Consider the following 16,186-nt stretch of genomic DNA (forward strand, 5'->3'; position numbering starts at 1 on the left):
TCCATGAAATTTGGCAATATTTGTTTTTGGAAAAATTATATGTTAAGGAATTTCTTCCTTCTAACATTATCAGCTTAAAAAATTAAATATTCGTCCTTGTGAATCCAAAAAATTTTAAATTTTTTAAACTCTAAAGAAATTTCCACTTGAATTTGATACCCATATTTTTATTCTACATTGCATTGAATTTTTTAAATAATTTTTGGAACTAATCATATCTTAGAAATTACAAAGTCCTTTAAAATAAATCCTGATGTCAGAGAAAAAAAAAAATGAAAATGCCACTTTTAATAAAAAAGTAGGATTCAAACCCATTTACTTATAATTTATTTTATGGTAGGAGAGCTTCTCAAACAATAAAGAAGCAATTTTTTCGATTTAAGTTGTTGAAAAGTAATGAATGGGACTAATCCCGGGATACCGGGATTGTGATAATGACATCCCGAAAATCCCGGGATCGTAAAAAGCGAAAAAATTAATATCTCTAGTGGGTGCATACCGGGGATGTTGCGAATATTCGTAATCGCATTCGCAACCGCAGAGCTTCCGCATTAATTTTAACATTCGCATTCGTTTTCTCATTCACAATATATGCTATCATGGGCGTAGCCAGGTAGGGGCAGGGGGTGCTCGGGCCATTACATACTTCCCAAGCCGGACACCTTAAAAATTCATAACGTAAACGTTTTACCAGGGCGCAAAAGATATTCGATATCCGAGGACTTTAAATATGCAATTAAGCGATCTAGTATAACGGCAGAATGAAAAAATTGCATGGATTAGTTTCGTTATTAAAGTTCCGCTTAAGTCATAAGTACATGTCTGGTACAGGCCTGCATTCATAAATACTTACTTCTATTAATAACGAATCCATAAAACTTTTCAAAATTCAGTGCAGTGCGAGGTACTTTTAAGCAGTTCATGGTCACAACAACGCAATTCGATTGACGTATGCGACTCATACGACACTGAGTGGCAGATTTATTGCAAAGTGCATTCAATCGGATTTAATTCGTTACTGCTGCCACAGCCGCAACAACATTGCATACATATGTATGTATATAGAAATGCATGCATTTAATTTTCGCTTTCTTGCTTTTCATCGCAATGCAATTGATGTTGGTGCTACTCCTGCTCCTGTCTACTTATTGTTTGCTGTTGCTGCAGAGGCTGCGGCTGTGGCTAAGGCGGTGGCTGTTTCGGTGTTGCACCATTCTGGCGTAGCGACAGCGAAAAACTGCAAAGGATGCCGATTTCTTTTATGTTCAATATTTTTATGTACTTTTCGGCGAATGCAATAATTTTTAATAAGTTGCAACAGCCGCAACCGCACATACACACACACACACATACACACACAATCCCATTAACTGGTGGTCTAGGACACCCCGTACGTGCAAAAGCACATTGATGAAAATTGCTTAGCTACGTGTTAAACACCCCATAGCAACAATAAAAAATTTGTCATAAAAAAATAATTCTATTTGTATTTATAAATCGACGAAAATAGGCATCTAGGGCATCTAGAATTAAAATAAATTAAATTAAATAAGGAACGACTTTACTCGGCTTGCGTAAGAATCGAAAATGTTTTGGGGTCTTAGTGAAGCGCTGGATCTCTACCAGGAATACTTCAATGCGCATAAAATCCACGAGCCTGTTGCCAGCAGCGTGAAAAACTCCGGAAATTCTAAAGATGCTCAATCAAAAGAGGAAAATTTTACGAATTTGGAATCTACAAATACCGACGAATGTACAGTGGAAGCGGAACCAGAAGGTGGCGATGTTGGCGGATTGGCCTCGGCGGATAAAAATCTTAATATACTACTGTTTGGTGCCGGTGATCCGCGCCACATAATCAAAACTATGGCCAAAATGTACAAACACAGCGGTGGAAAGGTCACTTTCTATGTGCTTGATGGTTGTATAGAAATTGTGGCACGCAATATGCTACTACTTGGCATAGCACTCGAGAATTCCGAAGGCTTCCACTTAGTACGTAAGGTACATCTCTTCATGGATGTGTATGGAAACGCACTGATGCGCCCATCCTCACATCAATATCTGGTAGGCAAAGCGAAAACAATGGTGAAATTGATTACAGATGATGATGAGCTGCAGAAGTTGGCACCCCAACTGAATATTGATCGTTTAAGATATCGTGAACGTGATGGATTGGATAATGCATTCAATTTTCTCTTGCCCCGCGAAGGTTTTGCTTTCAATGTGCAAGAATATTGGATGGAACGAGTACGCAAATTGTTAGGTGCACGCTATGATTACCGAGAGGGCGCATTCGATTGGGATTTGAATATGGTGTTAAAGGATAGGGAAGCTGGGCAAATATGCTCGCAGGTGATTGCATGAATACCGTCAAATATAATTACATTTTGAAACCTCATTTTACTTCAGGAATACCGTTACTGGCGCGAAACTGGCATCGCTTTTACATACCCCGAATACGAGCAATGTAAACCGAATAAAACACTCACTGCTGGATTGGTGCGTAACGGCGAAAAATATGGGCATCGTGGTTATGCAGGCGATATCCAAACCGGACCTTTTTGCACATTCGGTCTCAACACCGTCGATAAGGAAATGTTGAATTCAGTACATGGCGATAATGACTATCGTGCAACAGATATTACTGAGCGCAATCTATTAGAATATTTCCATGAGTTACAAACACGTTCGGCCTATGTTCATGATCGTAAAATTTCTCGCAAATACGGATCCGTCAAGCTGCTAATGGGCGAACGTCTTTCCTATAACGAAAGCGATTTAGATGCAATACAAGACTTTGATAAGCCTTGGATTAACGTGGAGCAGTGCAAGATTTTCTTTCTCCCAGTAGATGATATTTTTACGCTGCAAAATGCTGATGCCAATGAAAGCTGGCATGACTTTTTTGATGTGGTCTTTGTGGGATATAATTATTTTCCATTTCTGAAAAGCGCTTTCTCAGAAGTGCTGCGGGATAATGCGTTGCTTATTTGGGAGAGTAAACTATTGACTGTAGCGCGCAAGGAGGAGGTCAAGCAGTTCGAAGATAAGTTGAAAGCGTATGCGAAGCTTATTAACTTAACGCCGGTGATTAATTACAATGCCTTGAATTCAAAAAACAGTATTTTAAAATACAAGAAGATCAATAAAGTTGAGCGGATGAATGTGGAAAATAATTAATTAACATATGTATGTATTTGCATATGTATTGCTTCTGCATGTATCGTAACTTGCCCTCAATTAACCATGTTTTCAAATGCATAATCATATTTTTAACAACTTATATTATATTGTGAAACTAAAAACTTACAATAGACAACTAGTTCGTATTTTTACTTTACTTTTTGGAACCCCACGTTTCCAAATTGAATTCGGTTTTTTTCTTAGGCGTTCTCACGTTTGATTTACGCACATTGCATTCATTTCTATGATTTTCATCTAAAATATCATCTAAACGAAAGTTTAGTTTGTTCGCGCGATTTTCCAATGTACGCCTCTGTCGCTGCGCATCTGCGGCCATATCGACCACTTTGCGGCGAGGCACATGTTTTAATGCTTGTGCCCAATCTTTGGTACTTTTCAGGTCCAACAAAATGTTTACCATGTGATTAAGTGTCAAAGATTTCCCTGAACCCGCACCCCATTGTAGGTAACGGTCGAGCGGTAGCCGGGCCATTCGTATGCCTAAACGTTTGGCTTTGCCTAAGGACAGCGGTTCATTATTGACCTGAGACACGAACAGGAGTTATTAAGTATTTGTTTAATTTATTTAGATACTGTATACTCACTGTGTCTACCATCGCACCAACTATATACACATCATCGGGATTATACACTTCTAAATCTGTGCGGCAATGCGGCGTTAGATAGACAAGATTTTCCTTGGGAAACAGCTCAGTGAAACATTTTTCATGCACATTCATGGGAAATTCCGGATTCAGCATGGTAGGTATATAACGTTTCAAGGCCTTAATGGACACGCTATCTAAATTAACGTTACAGTAGTGCAAATCGAAAGGGTCATCATGCGCGCGATTCTCAGCAAAGCATAACATCAATTGTTTGGCTGCGTTCAGTGATTCTCGGCGGGTCATGTGTCTATCATATGAGCAGTCTAGCACAATTTTAGGCGAAAATTGCATAGCGCGTGATAATCTGTAAAGAGGAGCAAGAAATATTCAGCAGAGCCATTTACAAACCCACGCTTTTGGAAATAATAATTATGAATAACCTTATTCACCTGTTGTTCATAAAGTCGTTGATAGCCGAATCGTAGATTCGTAGGAAAATCGACGTGTGACCCAAGCCATAAATGATGTGCGGATTTGCTTCGCGTTCTTTGCGCATTTCTTCCTTGCGCTCCAGCACTTGCAACGCTCGTTCTTCCTTTTTACGCTCCTTAGCCTGCTTTTTTGCTTCGATTTGCCACAAGTATGTATAGTACTTGTAACGGGCCGACTTTGAAGGCAGTGTCAGTATAAATGCCCAGTTTTCGTCTGTGACTGACTCTAATGCCGGTACACGTCGGCCCTCTTGATGAGCAATGTCCACTTCTAGTTGTAGGACCTTCAACAGTTTAGAGCGTTCTTCTTCACTGGCAGTCGGCGCAGAGTTTGTGTTTTTGTCCATATTTGAGGCTAGATTATCCTGAGCGAAGGGATTATAATGGGTTTTGGGAGGCTGGGTCTCATTTTCAGCATTCTCTTCTGTGGCTACCTTTGCGCAGTTACGCGACGTTTTCGATAACAGCGATGCACTGACAGTTAGCAAGCTCTGATTCCCAGATCTTAATACCTGAAGATTTGGACACAGGACACTACGCGTAGGAGCTAAGCGAAGAAGTGATTTTAACATTTTTATTTAAAAAACAAACGTAATAAACAATTAGTTAATTTTCTAATCGACATGCGCTGGCTAATTGGATTCACAGCGAATGGTAAAAGTCCAACAGCTGATTGCAAATGTCAAAGAAAGATAAAGCGCGCTTACGGAGTGCCACTAAAACTGTCTATTTTCCAATCGGTTTGGGATCAANTAGAGCGTTCTTCTTCACTGGCAGTCGGCGCAGAGTTTGTGTTTTTGTCCATATTTGAGGCTAGATTATCCTGAGCGAAGGGATTATAATGGGTTTTGGGAGGCTGGGTCTCATTTTCAGCATTCTCTTCTGTGGCTACCTTTGCGCAGTTACGCGACGTTTTCGATAACAGCGATGCACTGACAGTTAGCAAGCTCTGATTCCCAGATCTTAATACCTGAAGATTTGGACACAGGACACTACGCGTAGGAGCTAAGCGAATAAGTGATTTTAACATTTTTATTTAAAAAAACAAACGTAATAAACAATTAGTTAATTTTCTAATCGACATGCGCTGGCTAATTGGATTCACAGCGAATGGTAAAAGTCCAACAGCTGATTGCAAATGTCAAAGAAAGATAAAGCGCGCTTACGGAGTGCCACTAAAACTGTCTATTTTCCAATCGGTTTGGGATCAAAATGGAATACCAAATACACCATGATTCAATGGTCCCTGTCACACGGTTAAGAGCGAAATACACCACACAAGCGGTTTGACAAACCAAGCGAAATTTCCCTTTGCTTCAAGCCATTTGTGCTGTGTATGGGGGTGTTTGAAGGTTTGACAAACCGCTCTTTAGTAATTATGACGATATTTGGATCGCGATCCATATTGCCAAAGAACGTAAGATTTACCTTCTTTGCTATTGTGACGAAAATACACTATCGGAATCAACAGCTCTGATGCAATACTTTTCGTGTAAAATCCTGTAAAAATGTCAAACAGCAAAATTACTCTCTGAAGTGAGAGTAAAAAGTGAGTAACAACAAAAAGTACGGGGAAAAAAGCTTTTTTCCTGTAAAACCGTCAACCAGTGATCGCTTGAAACTTTTCATAATTTAACCAGAAGAAAAAGCTCAAGTAAAATCTTGCAATTTCATTCTCTACNCGACTTTGAAGGCAGTGTCAGTATAAATGCCCAGTTTTCGTCTGTGACTGACTCTAATGCCGGTACACGTCGGCCCTCTTGATGAGCAATGTCCACTTCTAGTTGTAGGACCTTCAACAGTTTAGAGCGTTCTTCTTCACTGGCAGTCGGCGCAGAGTTTGTGTTTTTGTCCATATTTGAGGCTAGATTATCCTGAGCGAAGGGATTATAATGGGTTTTGGGAGGCTGGGTCTCATTTTCAGCATTCTCTTCTGTGGCTACCTTTGCGCAGTTACGCGACGTTTTCGATAACAGCGATGCACTGACAGTTAGCAAGCTCTGATTCCCAGATCTTAATACCTGAAGATTTGGACACAGGACACTACGCGTAGGAGCTAAGCGAAGAAGTGATTTTAACATTTTTATTTAAAAAACAAACGTAATAAACAATTAGTTAATTTTCTAATCGACATGCGCTGGCTAATTGGAATCACAGCGAATGGTAAAAGTCCAACAGCTGATTGCAAATGTCAAAGAAAGATAAAGCGCGCTTACGGAGTGCCACTAAAACTGTCTATTTTCCAATCGGTTTGGGATCAAAATGGAATACCAAATACACCATGATTCAATGGTCCCTGTCACACGGTTAGTAATTATGACGATATTTGGATCGCGATCCATATTGCCAAAGAACGTAAGATTTACCTTCTTTGCTATTGTGACGAAAATACACTATCGGAATCAACAGCTCTGATGCAATACTTTTCGTGTAGAATCCTGTAAAAATGTCAAACAGCAAAATTACTCTCTGAAGTGAGAGTAAAAAGTGAGTAACAACAAAAAGTACGGGGAAAAAAGCTTTTTTCCTGTAAAACCGTCAACCAGTGATCGCTTGACACTTTTCATAATTTAACCAGAAGAAAAAGCTCAAGTAAAATCTTGCAATTTCATAATCTACACTCTCATTTACAGGATTTTGGAGGAATTCGGAGTACGGGAACATTTTTCCTGTAAGTTCGTGTAAAAACCTGTAAGTTCTTGGAGTACTGGATCAGAGCTAATGGGAATCGGTTAGGGGCGCCGGCGATTTGGAATCTGCCTATAGTTTGGCTGCCACTGCAACTGAATCAGCTGTTACCGCAGCGAAAAAGAATTGTCAAAAACAGCTTTTCGTTCGCAACACGACAGTGGCAAGAAAGTAAATCCAATAGGAGTGAGAGGAATACAATTCCTTCTTATTGAATAAAATTAACTGCATTAGTCTTTTTGTACTTATAAAGCTATTAAAAATAAATAATACTGTTTTATACACGGGCAGAGCCAGTGGTTACGTCCGTAAAGCACAAGGTAAGAAATTCAAAGGGTGGTGTTTGGGTCATATTGGGTGAAAGTTTCTTTTTATACACATACCACATATTTTCCAATTAATTTCGTCACAGGAACGGGGAAAGTATTAGCCGAAAACAAGTATAAAATATAATTANAATCCTGTAAAAATGTCAAACAGCAAAATTACTCTCTGAAGTGAGAGTAAAAAGTGAGTAACAACAAAAAGTACGGGGAAAAAAGCTTTTTTCCTGTAAAACCGTCAACCAGTGATCGCTTGAAACTTTTCATAATTTAACCAGAAGAAAAAGCTCAAGTAAAATCTTGCAATTTCATTCTCTACACTCTCATTTTTGGAGGAATTCGGAGTACGGGAACATTTTTCCTGTAAGTTCGTGAAAAACCTGTAAGTTCTTGTAGTACTGGATCAGAGCTAATGGGAATCGGTTAGGGGCGCCGGCGATTTGGAATCTGCCTATAGTTTGGCTGCCACTGCAACTGAATCAGCTGTTACCGCAGCGAAAAAGAATTGTCAAAAACAGCTTTTCGTTCGCAACACGACAGTGGCAAGAAAGTAAATCCAATAGGAGTGAGAGGAATACAATTCCTTCTTATTGAATAAAATTAACTGCATTAGTCTTTTTGTACTTATAAAGCTATTAAAAATAAAGAATACTGTTTTATACACGGGCAGAGCCAGTGGTTACGTCCGTAAAGCACAAGGTAAGAAATTCAAAGGGTGTTGTTTGGGTCATATTGGGTGAAAGTTTCTTTTTATACACATACCACATATTTTCCAATTAATTTCGTCACAGGAACGGGGAAAGTATTAGCCGAAAACAAGTATAAAATATAATTAGGCGGCCGCTGATGTAATAGCTAATGATAATTTATTAAAGGTGTTACATATGCATGTATGCACATATTCATATATGTATGTAAATATGCTCGACGCCGACAAACGTGATTCTAAAAAATACTCATCCTTTTCAAGCATTCATAAAGAAATACATGAATATTAGATGCTTCTAAAAGTAAGGTACATTTGCCGAGCTGCTGTAGTTGTACTTTTCATTGATAATTTGATGATTTTCTAATTAACTTTTGCTAATCAGTTCACATGAAACGCCAAGAAATAGTTACGAAATTTCAAAGAATAATGAGTGCCAAAGCTGTGCATAGGTATGTACATACATCCGTAAGTGCATACATATGTACCAGCAACAACAGCGCGCACTTTAATGTGCGCTACTAGATACTAGACAGGTACTAGGTACAAAGTTTTTCATGATGCAGTATCGAGAAACGTGTATTATTTTTTAATTTCGTGAAACAGATGTAGATAAGTATGTAGGTACTGTTATTAAGGGTTGGCTTTCCTTTATGGCCGTTCGTTAAAGGGGCGGTGGGTGAAAGGTAAGTGGGCGTGGCACCTCTAACCCACCTTTTTGGAGAGGGAATAAATCGCCATTGACAAAAATGCAACCCCCGACCACCTAGGTCCCCTATGGTTCCCTAGGGACCCCTTAGAAAAATTGCCAAAAATCACAATTTTTATTTGCGTTTATTCGCTTGAAAAATGTTAAATATTCATTTGCACAATACATTTTTATATACACATTTTTATATACAAGACATTTTTATAAAACACCCAGTAATCAAAATAGACATCACTGGGGCGACAGCACCAGGTTTATCACACAGAAAGGGAATTCTAGTTACCTCATCCTTTCCCAAGATTACATCACTGGGGCGGTAGCCCCAGTTAGGTCACACAGAAAGGAGAATTCTACGTAGTAAGGGCTATAATCCCTAAGCGCGGCCGAAGGCCGCCTACGCAGAAAGGAATTCTTCGCAAAAATACTGTGGACGCAAGTAAAAATGCGATTTTTGGCCATTTTCCAAAGGGGTCCGTAGGGAACCATAGGGGGCCTAGGTGGTCGGGGGTTGCATTTTTGTCAATGGGGGTTCATGCCCTCTCCAAAAAGGTCGGTTGGAGATGCCACGCATACTCCCCCTTCGCCCACCGCACCTTTAACGAACGGACATAATGGAAAGTTTCCCCGTTATTAATTTATAAACAATAAAACAGATGTTTTTTAATACAAAAACACGTCCTTCATTGTAAATCATTTTTTATCGTTTCATTTGAACGCCAAATACCTACATATGTATGTATATAAGTACATAACGCTTATTTACTTAATATAACAACCAAATTATTTACATAAGTATTCAGAGTTATTCGTTATGGTATCGTTCACATTGTGCAAAAAAATTTAATTTTAATGGCTTGTGTTGTTTTCATTGTTGTTTCATAATGAGAGTCAATTAGTAGAAACCTGTTTTTTCAGTTGTGACCTATGTAGTAAATGAGCGATAAATGTAATTCATGCTTAAAAATATTTTCCCTATAAAATAAGAAGTCTTCTACATGTACCAAACATACAGAGATCGTCTTGTTAATTTCATTTGTATTTTTTACTTACATATGTATGTAGTTTTGTTTAGAGTTGATTGCAGTTCATGTGATTTTAATTGCAAGTATTTTCGGATTACAATTTAAACTTTCTCTGAGCCGGTCACCCATACAGTTAATTCCATTTTTAGTTTTTTCAGAAAAGTCTGCTTGCAATCAGCCAGTTCTTATCACGCCACCACATTATGCTCCTCGCAAAGTAAGGGTAGGAGGGATAAAATCCTCAAGTTATGGAACTGTCTGCCTCTCTCATAATATGTATTGTAAACATTTAATATTCAAGCCACAACTAAAAAATAAGATATGTCTGTGTTTCTTGTTTGCACATTTTTTTCTGTAGGCTTGCGGATGTTCTCCCACAATTTCAGAGCTTGCCTTGGTGTTGTGCTGTATTAGACTCTAAAAGCAGCAGACGGCAGCGTTGATCCGGATCAACTGGGGAATTAACTGCAGTTGATCCGGATTAAGTCCGAGTTAGTCCGGATCAACGCTGCCGTCTGTTTAAGCTTTAAGTCGGCAAGTACTTGTGCATTCACTAATTTATTGATTTCAAAATACATAATTCTAATCAATTTGAATGAAAAATTAGAATAACAGTAATTAACAAAAATTTACAGTTTAAAATACTTTAGTAGTGTAGAATTACGTGTCTTATTCTTATTACTTATTTTTTTTTATCAAAATAGCTCAGATTGTAATCGATGCATACAACGGGCGCGTACGGGTCAAGCTAGTATTTTTATTTTGTTTATGCATTCATGTATCTACATACATACATACATATCCGTTCTTACTATTTTAAAACAAACTTATAAATATTTATAAGCATTCCGATGAATTTTACACAAAAAGGTAATTCCTAAGCAAATGTGTAACAAGCAAAAATACAAGCGTACGTAACCGCAGTGGGCAAATTTAATTTCTTGCTTGCAAATAAAAGCTACAAATGTGATTGCTCATTAAAGTATTTAGTTCACTACTACGGTGTGCTGTTGCATGCAAAATAAGTAAACTTTGAACCCATTGAAGCAAAAGTTATTAAGACTGTCGACATGTAAATGTGAATGAATGTTTACAAGCAAGTGCATATTTGCATATGTACATATTTCAGTTCCGAGGCAGCAACAACTCCTCAAATAAGCTTATCAAAAGCGAAAAAGTGCCAGGCATTTAATCTCGTTCTAAACAAATTGATGACAAAAATTCTGCAAGCAATTCAGATTCAAAAGCGATACACCTACATACTACACAGTGGCGTTCATGCCATTACGACTACAATAACAAAAATACAAAACATTACAGGCATAATTTTAAATGCAAAGAGCATACAAGTCACTGCGCCCTGGATCGTTAACGATAAGCAAGCGCAGGGTCAGGGATTGTCAAGTGGCGATAGTAGTGCATTAGAAATCGGCTAAAGGTATGCAGAACTACGATCGGTATCATGATTGTACATATTGTTGTTTGCAAAAAAAAATGTACAATAGGTGTTTAACAAACGCATTGACCGCATATACATTAACCCAAAATAACAAATATGTAAAACAAGCTCAAAAACAACAAGTACACATACCATGCATTTAAGTACAACAACACTAGCTCTAGAAAATCACTTATCGCGCTCGCTGCCAAAAGCATATGTATGTTTGCAACTCGTAAACGATTTGAAGTCAGTCTTATAGACGATTTCTCCGAGTGTGGTTCAGATTTTTGTACAAACTGTTGTGTTTCTTTTTTTAATTTGCGAATGATCCAACGGTCACGCGGAAAATATTTTTATGTGATTTTAAGTAATTTCTCGCTTCATCATCGCGCCTCTTAGTCTCTGTGGTTCTTTTACTGTATACTATATAATAGAAAAGAAAATATACGCCGATTCATCACTTGGCTGGCAACAAAAATAAATTACGGAATTTAAAAGGTAAACAATGAAATTCCAAAATTTGTTTTTTCTAACTTTTAATCAAATTGGGTGTGTGGCTGCAAATACAGTGTATAGTTCTCTGTAATAACGACACAAATTTGGAAAAATAAGCACTTATTACTGTTAAATTGCTCATGTCTCTAATCCTCGTCTAATTCATTTCTAATCCGTAGTATTTACTTTAGTAAGGATTATTCATGGATTATACAGGGACTATATACGTTAGCCACTTAACAGTAGTAAGAGATTTTATTCTTTGAATTTCGAACTGTGTTGCTATTGCAGAGGACCATCGATTTATACATCTGTATCTAAACAATTTAATGTAATTCTAAGAAAAAAACGAGTTCTGCAGTTTCTATTTTTTGTTTTAAAGCATAACAAATTAGGCTGACCGTAAAAAATTTTGGTTATACGTAAAGCAGACAGCACTGCATATACATAAATATGTATACAGTTGTGGTCACCTGATTAAGTTAAGTGACATTTTGACCGGTTTTGGACATTTTTCCTTTATTTATTTAATAATTATAATTTGTTTATAAAAGTCCAGCACATTACATAACTACTACAGTATCCCATAAATACGCATTTCAAACTTCGTACAAAAATTATAAAAATTCAACAAACTTTAACAGTTACACCCAAAAATTGTAAATTTTTTATTCAGATTTTTTTTTTTTAATTTTAGGTATGTAGTCTTATAGCCCATTCAATTTTATCATGTTAGACGTACAAATTCAAAGCGCTAGGAAATCGCGTTGCTCTAATTTTTTTAATTTTATTTGCTAAGTACTAAGTAAAATTTAATGGGCTATAAAACTGCATACCTAAAATTTTTCTAAAAATTCTGAATAAAAATTTTACAATTTTTCGGTTAAAGTTTGTTAATTTTTTATAATTTCTCTACGAAGTTTGAAATGTAGATTTATGTGGTGCTCAGAGGCGTAACTATAGGGCGGCATGGCTGCCAAAGTGCCACGAACCCGCGATCGGAGATCCCGGCCCAAGAGACCGCGAGCTCAGAAATATCCAAACATTTTTAACAAAACTAAGTACTTAAAAGTTATATTTTTTTGAGTACCTAAATCAATTAAAGTGAGACACAACTAAAGACCATATGAGTATCATTCGGTTCTACGTACCGGAATGACTCGGGTTTTACCCGACCAAGGGCTGTTGTTTCGGCGACCTAACCCCGTTAAGAACTTTTTACATTTCATTTATAATGACGTTCGTAACATTCGTACCAATTTTCAGCTTTATGCGAATTACTGCAACCTTGAAAATCTAACTCGAAAAAAATAAAATGTTTTATTGAAAAGTCCCCTGCGAATGCTATTTGAATGCTTAAGACTGGTTTTCACTATGTCCTATTTTAACTGGAAAATTTCGACTGGAAAATATTTACTTGTTTTTTGTTATTCACAAGGCGAATTTAGCACAGTGCGTAGGCAACTGGCTGAGCCAGTGGGATCTTCGGTTCGAGTCCTACTGAAAGAAGTCTGATGAGGAAATGTGGTGATTTCCGAAATAGCTATCACTTCTACCATTTTTTCAAATTATTGTTGCTTTTCCGCAATACGTTTTTCATTAAAAACGGCCTCAAGCTCAATAAAAATTGTTGAATATAAACTATTTACCTTCATTTAACTAAAATAAATTTCGGAATTGGGCTAAATCGGCTCATAAATACGTTTTTAACGAGATCTCAACCCCAGCACCATCTATCGAGCAAATTTTGTTATTAACCCAATTGGCCAAACGACGACGTAGCCGGCGAACAAATTGTTCACCAGAACGAGTCAGAAACGACTCGCCGTCCGATGAAAAGCACAGTTCGCCGGCGGGCCGTGAAAACGATATACCAGCGAACTGCAAAGCGATGCTCAAAATTTATACCAAATTTAAAGTAAAAGTACAGTTTTATACCAAATTTGAAAAAAATGCATACCAAAAAATTTATTTTTTATTAACACGACCAATAGAGTGAACTGTATCTACCTACCTTTATAAAAGTTTATATGAATACTGAAAACAAGATGTAGGCGGCTTAATTTTTTGAGCACAAGTGTACATTGTGGATTCCATATTCTGTCATAATAAAAAATTCTCTTAATAAAAACGGTGCACTATCCAAATGAATGAATTTTGTTTATGCTTAGATATATAAAAATGTTGGCGTGGAACTTTTCCAACCCAGGCCGAAGGTTCCCCAAGAAACTTGTGGATTCGAAGAAACGAATTCGGAACGACGTTGCATTTGCACCCAAATGATTTCACCAGAGCGACGTCGTAAGGACGTCGATTCGAACTCGTCTTCGCCCTGTGGCAAACTGCGANGGATATATAAAAATGTTGGCGTGGAACTTGTCCAACCCAGGCCGAAGGTTCCCTAAGAAACTTGTGGATGCGAAGAAACGAATTCGGAACGACGTTGCATTTTCACCCAAATGATTTCACCAGAGCGACGTCGTAAGGACGTCGATTCGAACTCGTCTTCGCCCTGTGGCAAACTGCGAAAATATGTGACTAATACATGTTTAAAATTTTAGCCAAGTCGGCAGCCACCTATCAAAAAGGCATGCGCTGTTCTTCTAATTGGCGTGAAAANAGATATATAAAAATGTTGGCGTGGAACTTTTCCAACCCAGGCCGAAGGTTCCCCAAGAAACTTGTGGATTCGAAGAAACGAATTCGGAACGACGTTGCATTTGCACCCAAATGATTTCACCAGAGCGACGTCGTAAGGACGTCGATTCGAACTCGTCTTCGCCCTGTGGCAAACTGCGAAAATATGTAACTAATACATGTTTAAAATTTTAGCCAAGTCGGCAATTTTTAGATTAATGACGACCGCAGCCACCTATCAAAAAGGCATGCGCTGTTCTTCTAATTGGCGTGAAAACAAACTTATCCTGCGAGTTTGAGCTCAATCGGCTGGCTATATTTGGTAACAAAAACGCGGAAAAACGGCTAAATTTTTATATAAACATAGGATTGATAAACATTAAATAAACAAACGCACAATTGCTAAAGCTGGTCAATATGTCGCTTGTCTATTTTTTTCCCGATAGAATATATACCTATGTATTATATTGCAATTTGCTGGAAAAAACTCCATAAATGCTCTCTTAACTAAATTAATAACACGTGCTTAAAAATAGTTATTAGTTTTTTCTATCTCTTGGATATTTTTGAGTTAATACACTTTTAAGGGAGTGTGTTATATTTACATACATATGTATATGTACATATGTACTATATTTGCAAATAAGTGGGAAACGACAATTCATAAAATTCATTGTACAAAAACTGCACATACGAATATGTAGATATGTACATATGTACACTTGCTAATGTATACATTTAAAACATTTGTACATTCGAACACATCTAAAGTTAAACATTTTTTAAAAGGAATGCCCTTGTAATTGGCCCTTTCTACTTGAAATTCAAAAGAGAACGAGTTTTTAAGTGGTGATAAATATACGAATAAGGCATAAAAATACTTCGAAATGCATGCTCATTAGGTTGGGTCACAAATAACCATAAACATTTCACCCTAGCCATAAGTTTTTCTTTATGAACTTTTATGCATTTTTTCTTGCATATAAATTTAACAATAAATTTTCTGCTGGTAGTTAGTAATATCTATGAACATATGTATTTAATTATTAGATACATACTTACATATGCATATACGAGTATATAACGGAAATTTTTATGACACTAAAATCATCGGATGTAATCTTTCAAATGGGTGGCCGATCTAAAGTACGAACGAGTCAGTATATTGGAACAATAAAAGTGATGCTCATCTTTACTTGCCCAAATTATGCAAGACCAACTTGCTCAGCTCTCGCTTACGCACAATTTGTTGCTCATCCGCAAGCTGACGAAACGACGCTTGCTCAACACGATCGCGCGCAGACACTATAAACAATACATACGGAGAAAGTTTTATACTTGATTTCATTTAGTTTACATGTTTACAAATCGACTTGCATAAATTAACATACAAATGTACATACATACATACATATATGATCATGCCCAGCAGTAAATCGGACAGTCTCTAGAGCAAGCCTAGTTTTTGGAATGGCACTAAATAGACATAGTATGTTTTTTATCTTTAGTTTAAAACTATCATATCATATGTATGTATTTCGGTTCAGCATTGAGTACCACAAAAAATCACCACTTAAGTTCTTAGTACCACCACTGTTTACCATGCAACTCAGTTTAGATATACATACAGTGACGAGCAAAACTGTAACATGGAGTAACACCTTTTCTTTCAGCTGTCGCTATCTTTCCAAGTTCTAACGACATTCATACTGTTGTTCTGTATTTTTATTGGTACATCTTTGCTTCCTCTGTCATAACGATTTGAAGTCAATTCAACAACATTAAAGAAACCAGCAGACAAAAATGTAAATTAAGGCATATGTTACAGTTTTGCACTCATGTATTTTTAATAACTTTTTGACAATTTTCACAAAAAAAAA

At 37.2% G+C, this 16,186-nt stretch overlaps 4 protein-coding genes across 6 annotated transcripts in view; 2 read left to right on the forward strand and 2 right to left on the reverse strand.

Moving 5' to 3' along the window:
* Positions 1-1,376: 1,376 nt before the first annotated feature.
* Positions 1,377-3,272, forward strand: Dnaaf3 (Dynein axonemal assembly factor 3). The gene is made up of 2 exons (XM_017618204.1): positions 1,377-2,355; positions 2,413-3,272. The coding sequence occupies exons 1-2, from the start codon at positions 1,588-1,590 to the stop codon at positions 3,181-3,183; spliced, it is 1,539 nt and encodes a 512-aa protein (XP_017473693.1). The 5' UTR covers positions 1,377-1,587; the 3' UTR covers positions 3,184-3,272.
* On the reverse strand, positions 3,271-4,920 carry rswl (tRNA methyltransferase roswell). The gene is made up of 3 exons (XM_017618212.1): positions 4,244-4,920; positions 3,792-4,158; positions 3,271-3,730 (listed from the first exon to the last, which is right to left on the reverse strand). Exons 1-3 carry the CDS (start codon positions 4,855-4,857, stop codon positions 3,341-3,343), a joined length of 1,371 nt encoding a protein of 456 aa, XP_017473701.1. The 5' UTR covers positions 4,858-4,920; the 3' UTR covers positions 3,271-3,340.
* Positions 4,921-5,955: 1,035 nt separating this feature from the next.
* The window catches only part of LOC108364509 (uncharacterized), an 11,886-nt gene continuing 1,655 nt past the window's right edge, over positions 5,956-16,186 (reverse strand). Inside the window, exons 2-5 of the mRNA XM_017618213.1 lie at positions 15,503-15,611; positions 14,351-14,462; positions 6,502-6,520; positions 5,956-6,341 (exon numbers count right to left, since the gene is read on the reverse strand). Coding sequence (XP_017473702.1) covers positions 5,956-6,341; positions 6,502-6,520; positions 14,351-14,462; positions 15,503-15,611 — 626 coding nt within the window. The remainder of the gene's footprint in view (positions 6,342-6,501; positions 6,521-14,350; positions 14,463-15,502; positions 15,612-16,186) is intronic.
* Hmgs (hydroxymethylglutaryl-CoA synthase) overlaps positions 7,106-16,186 on the forward strand; it is an 18,183-nt gene continuing 9,102 nt past the window's right edge. Inside the window, exon 1 of one of the 3 annotated variants that reach the window (XM_017618210.1) lies at positions 7,106-7,293. The gene's annotated coding sequence lies outside the window, so the exon portion shown is untranslated. Of the gene's footprint in view, positions 7,294-7,831; positions 7,996-11,351; positions 11,673-16,186 lie in introns of those variants that run through there. The other 2 variants (XM_017618205.1, XM_017618208.1) reach the window with 2 other exon arrangements.

This window comes from Rhagoletis zephyria, unplaced genomic scaffold (genome assembly GCF_001687245.7).
Source record: "Rhagoletis zephyria isolate East Lansing unplaced genomic scaffold, Rhagoletis_zephyria_1.1 Rzeph_scaffold_01576, whole genome shotgun sequence".
Classification (NCBI taxonomy): Eukaryota; Metazoa; Arthropoda; class Insecta; order Diptera; family Tephritidae; genus Rhagoletis; species Rhagoletis zephyria.

Coding starts and splice junctions, on each gene's coding strand:
- Dnaaf3 (XM_017618204.1), top strand. CDS start 1,588: ATGTTTTGGGGTCTTAGTGAAGCGCTGGATCTCTACCAGGAATACTTC. Junction 2,356..2,412: donor CTGGGCAAATATGCTCGCAG/GTGATTGCATGA, acceptor ATTTTACTTCAG/GAATACCGTTACTGGCGCGA.
- rswl (XM_017618212.1), bottom strand. CDS start 4,857: ATGTTAAAATCACTTCTTCGCTTAGCTCCTACGCGTAGTGTCCTGTGT. Junction 4,159..4,243: donor AACGACTTTATGAACAACAG/GTGAATAAGGTT, acceptor TCCTCTTTACAG/ATTATCACGCGCTATGCAAT. Junction 3,731..3,791: donor TTGGTGCGATGGTAGACACA/GTGAGTATACAG, acceptor TTCGTGTCTCAG/GTCAATAATGAACCGCTGTC.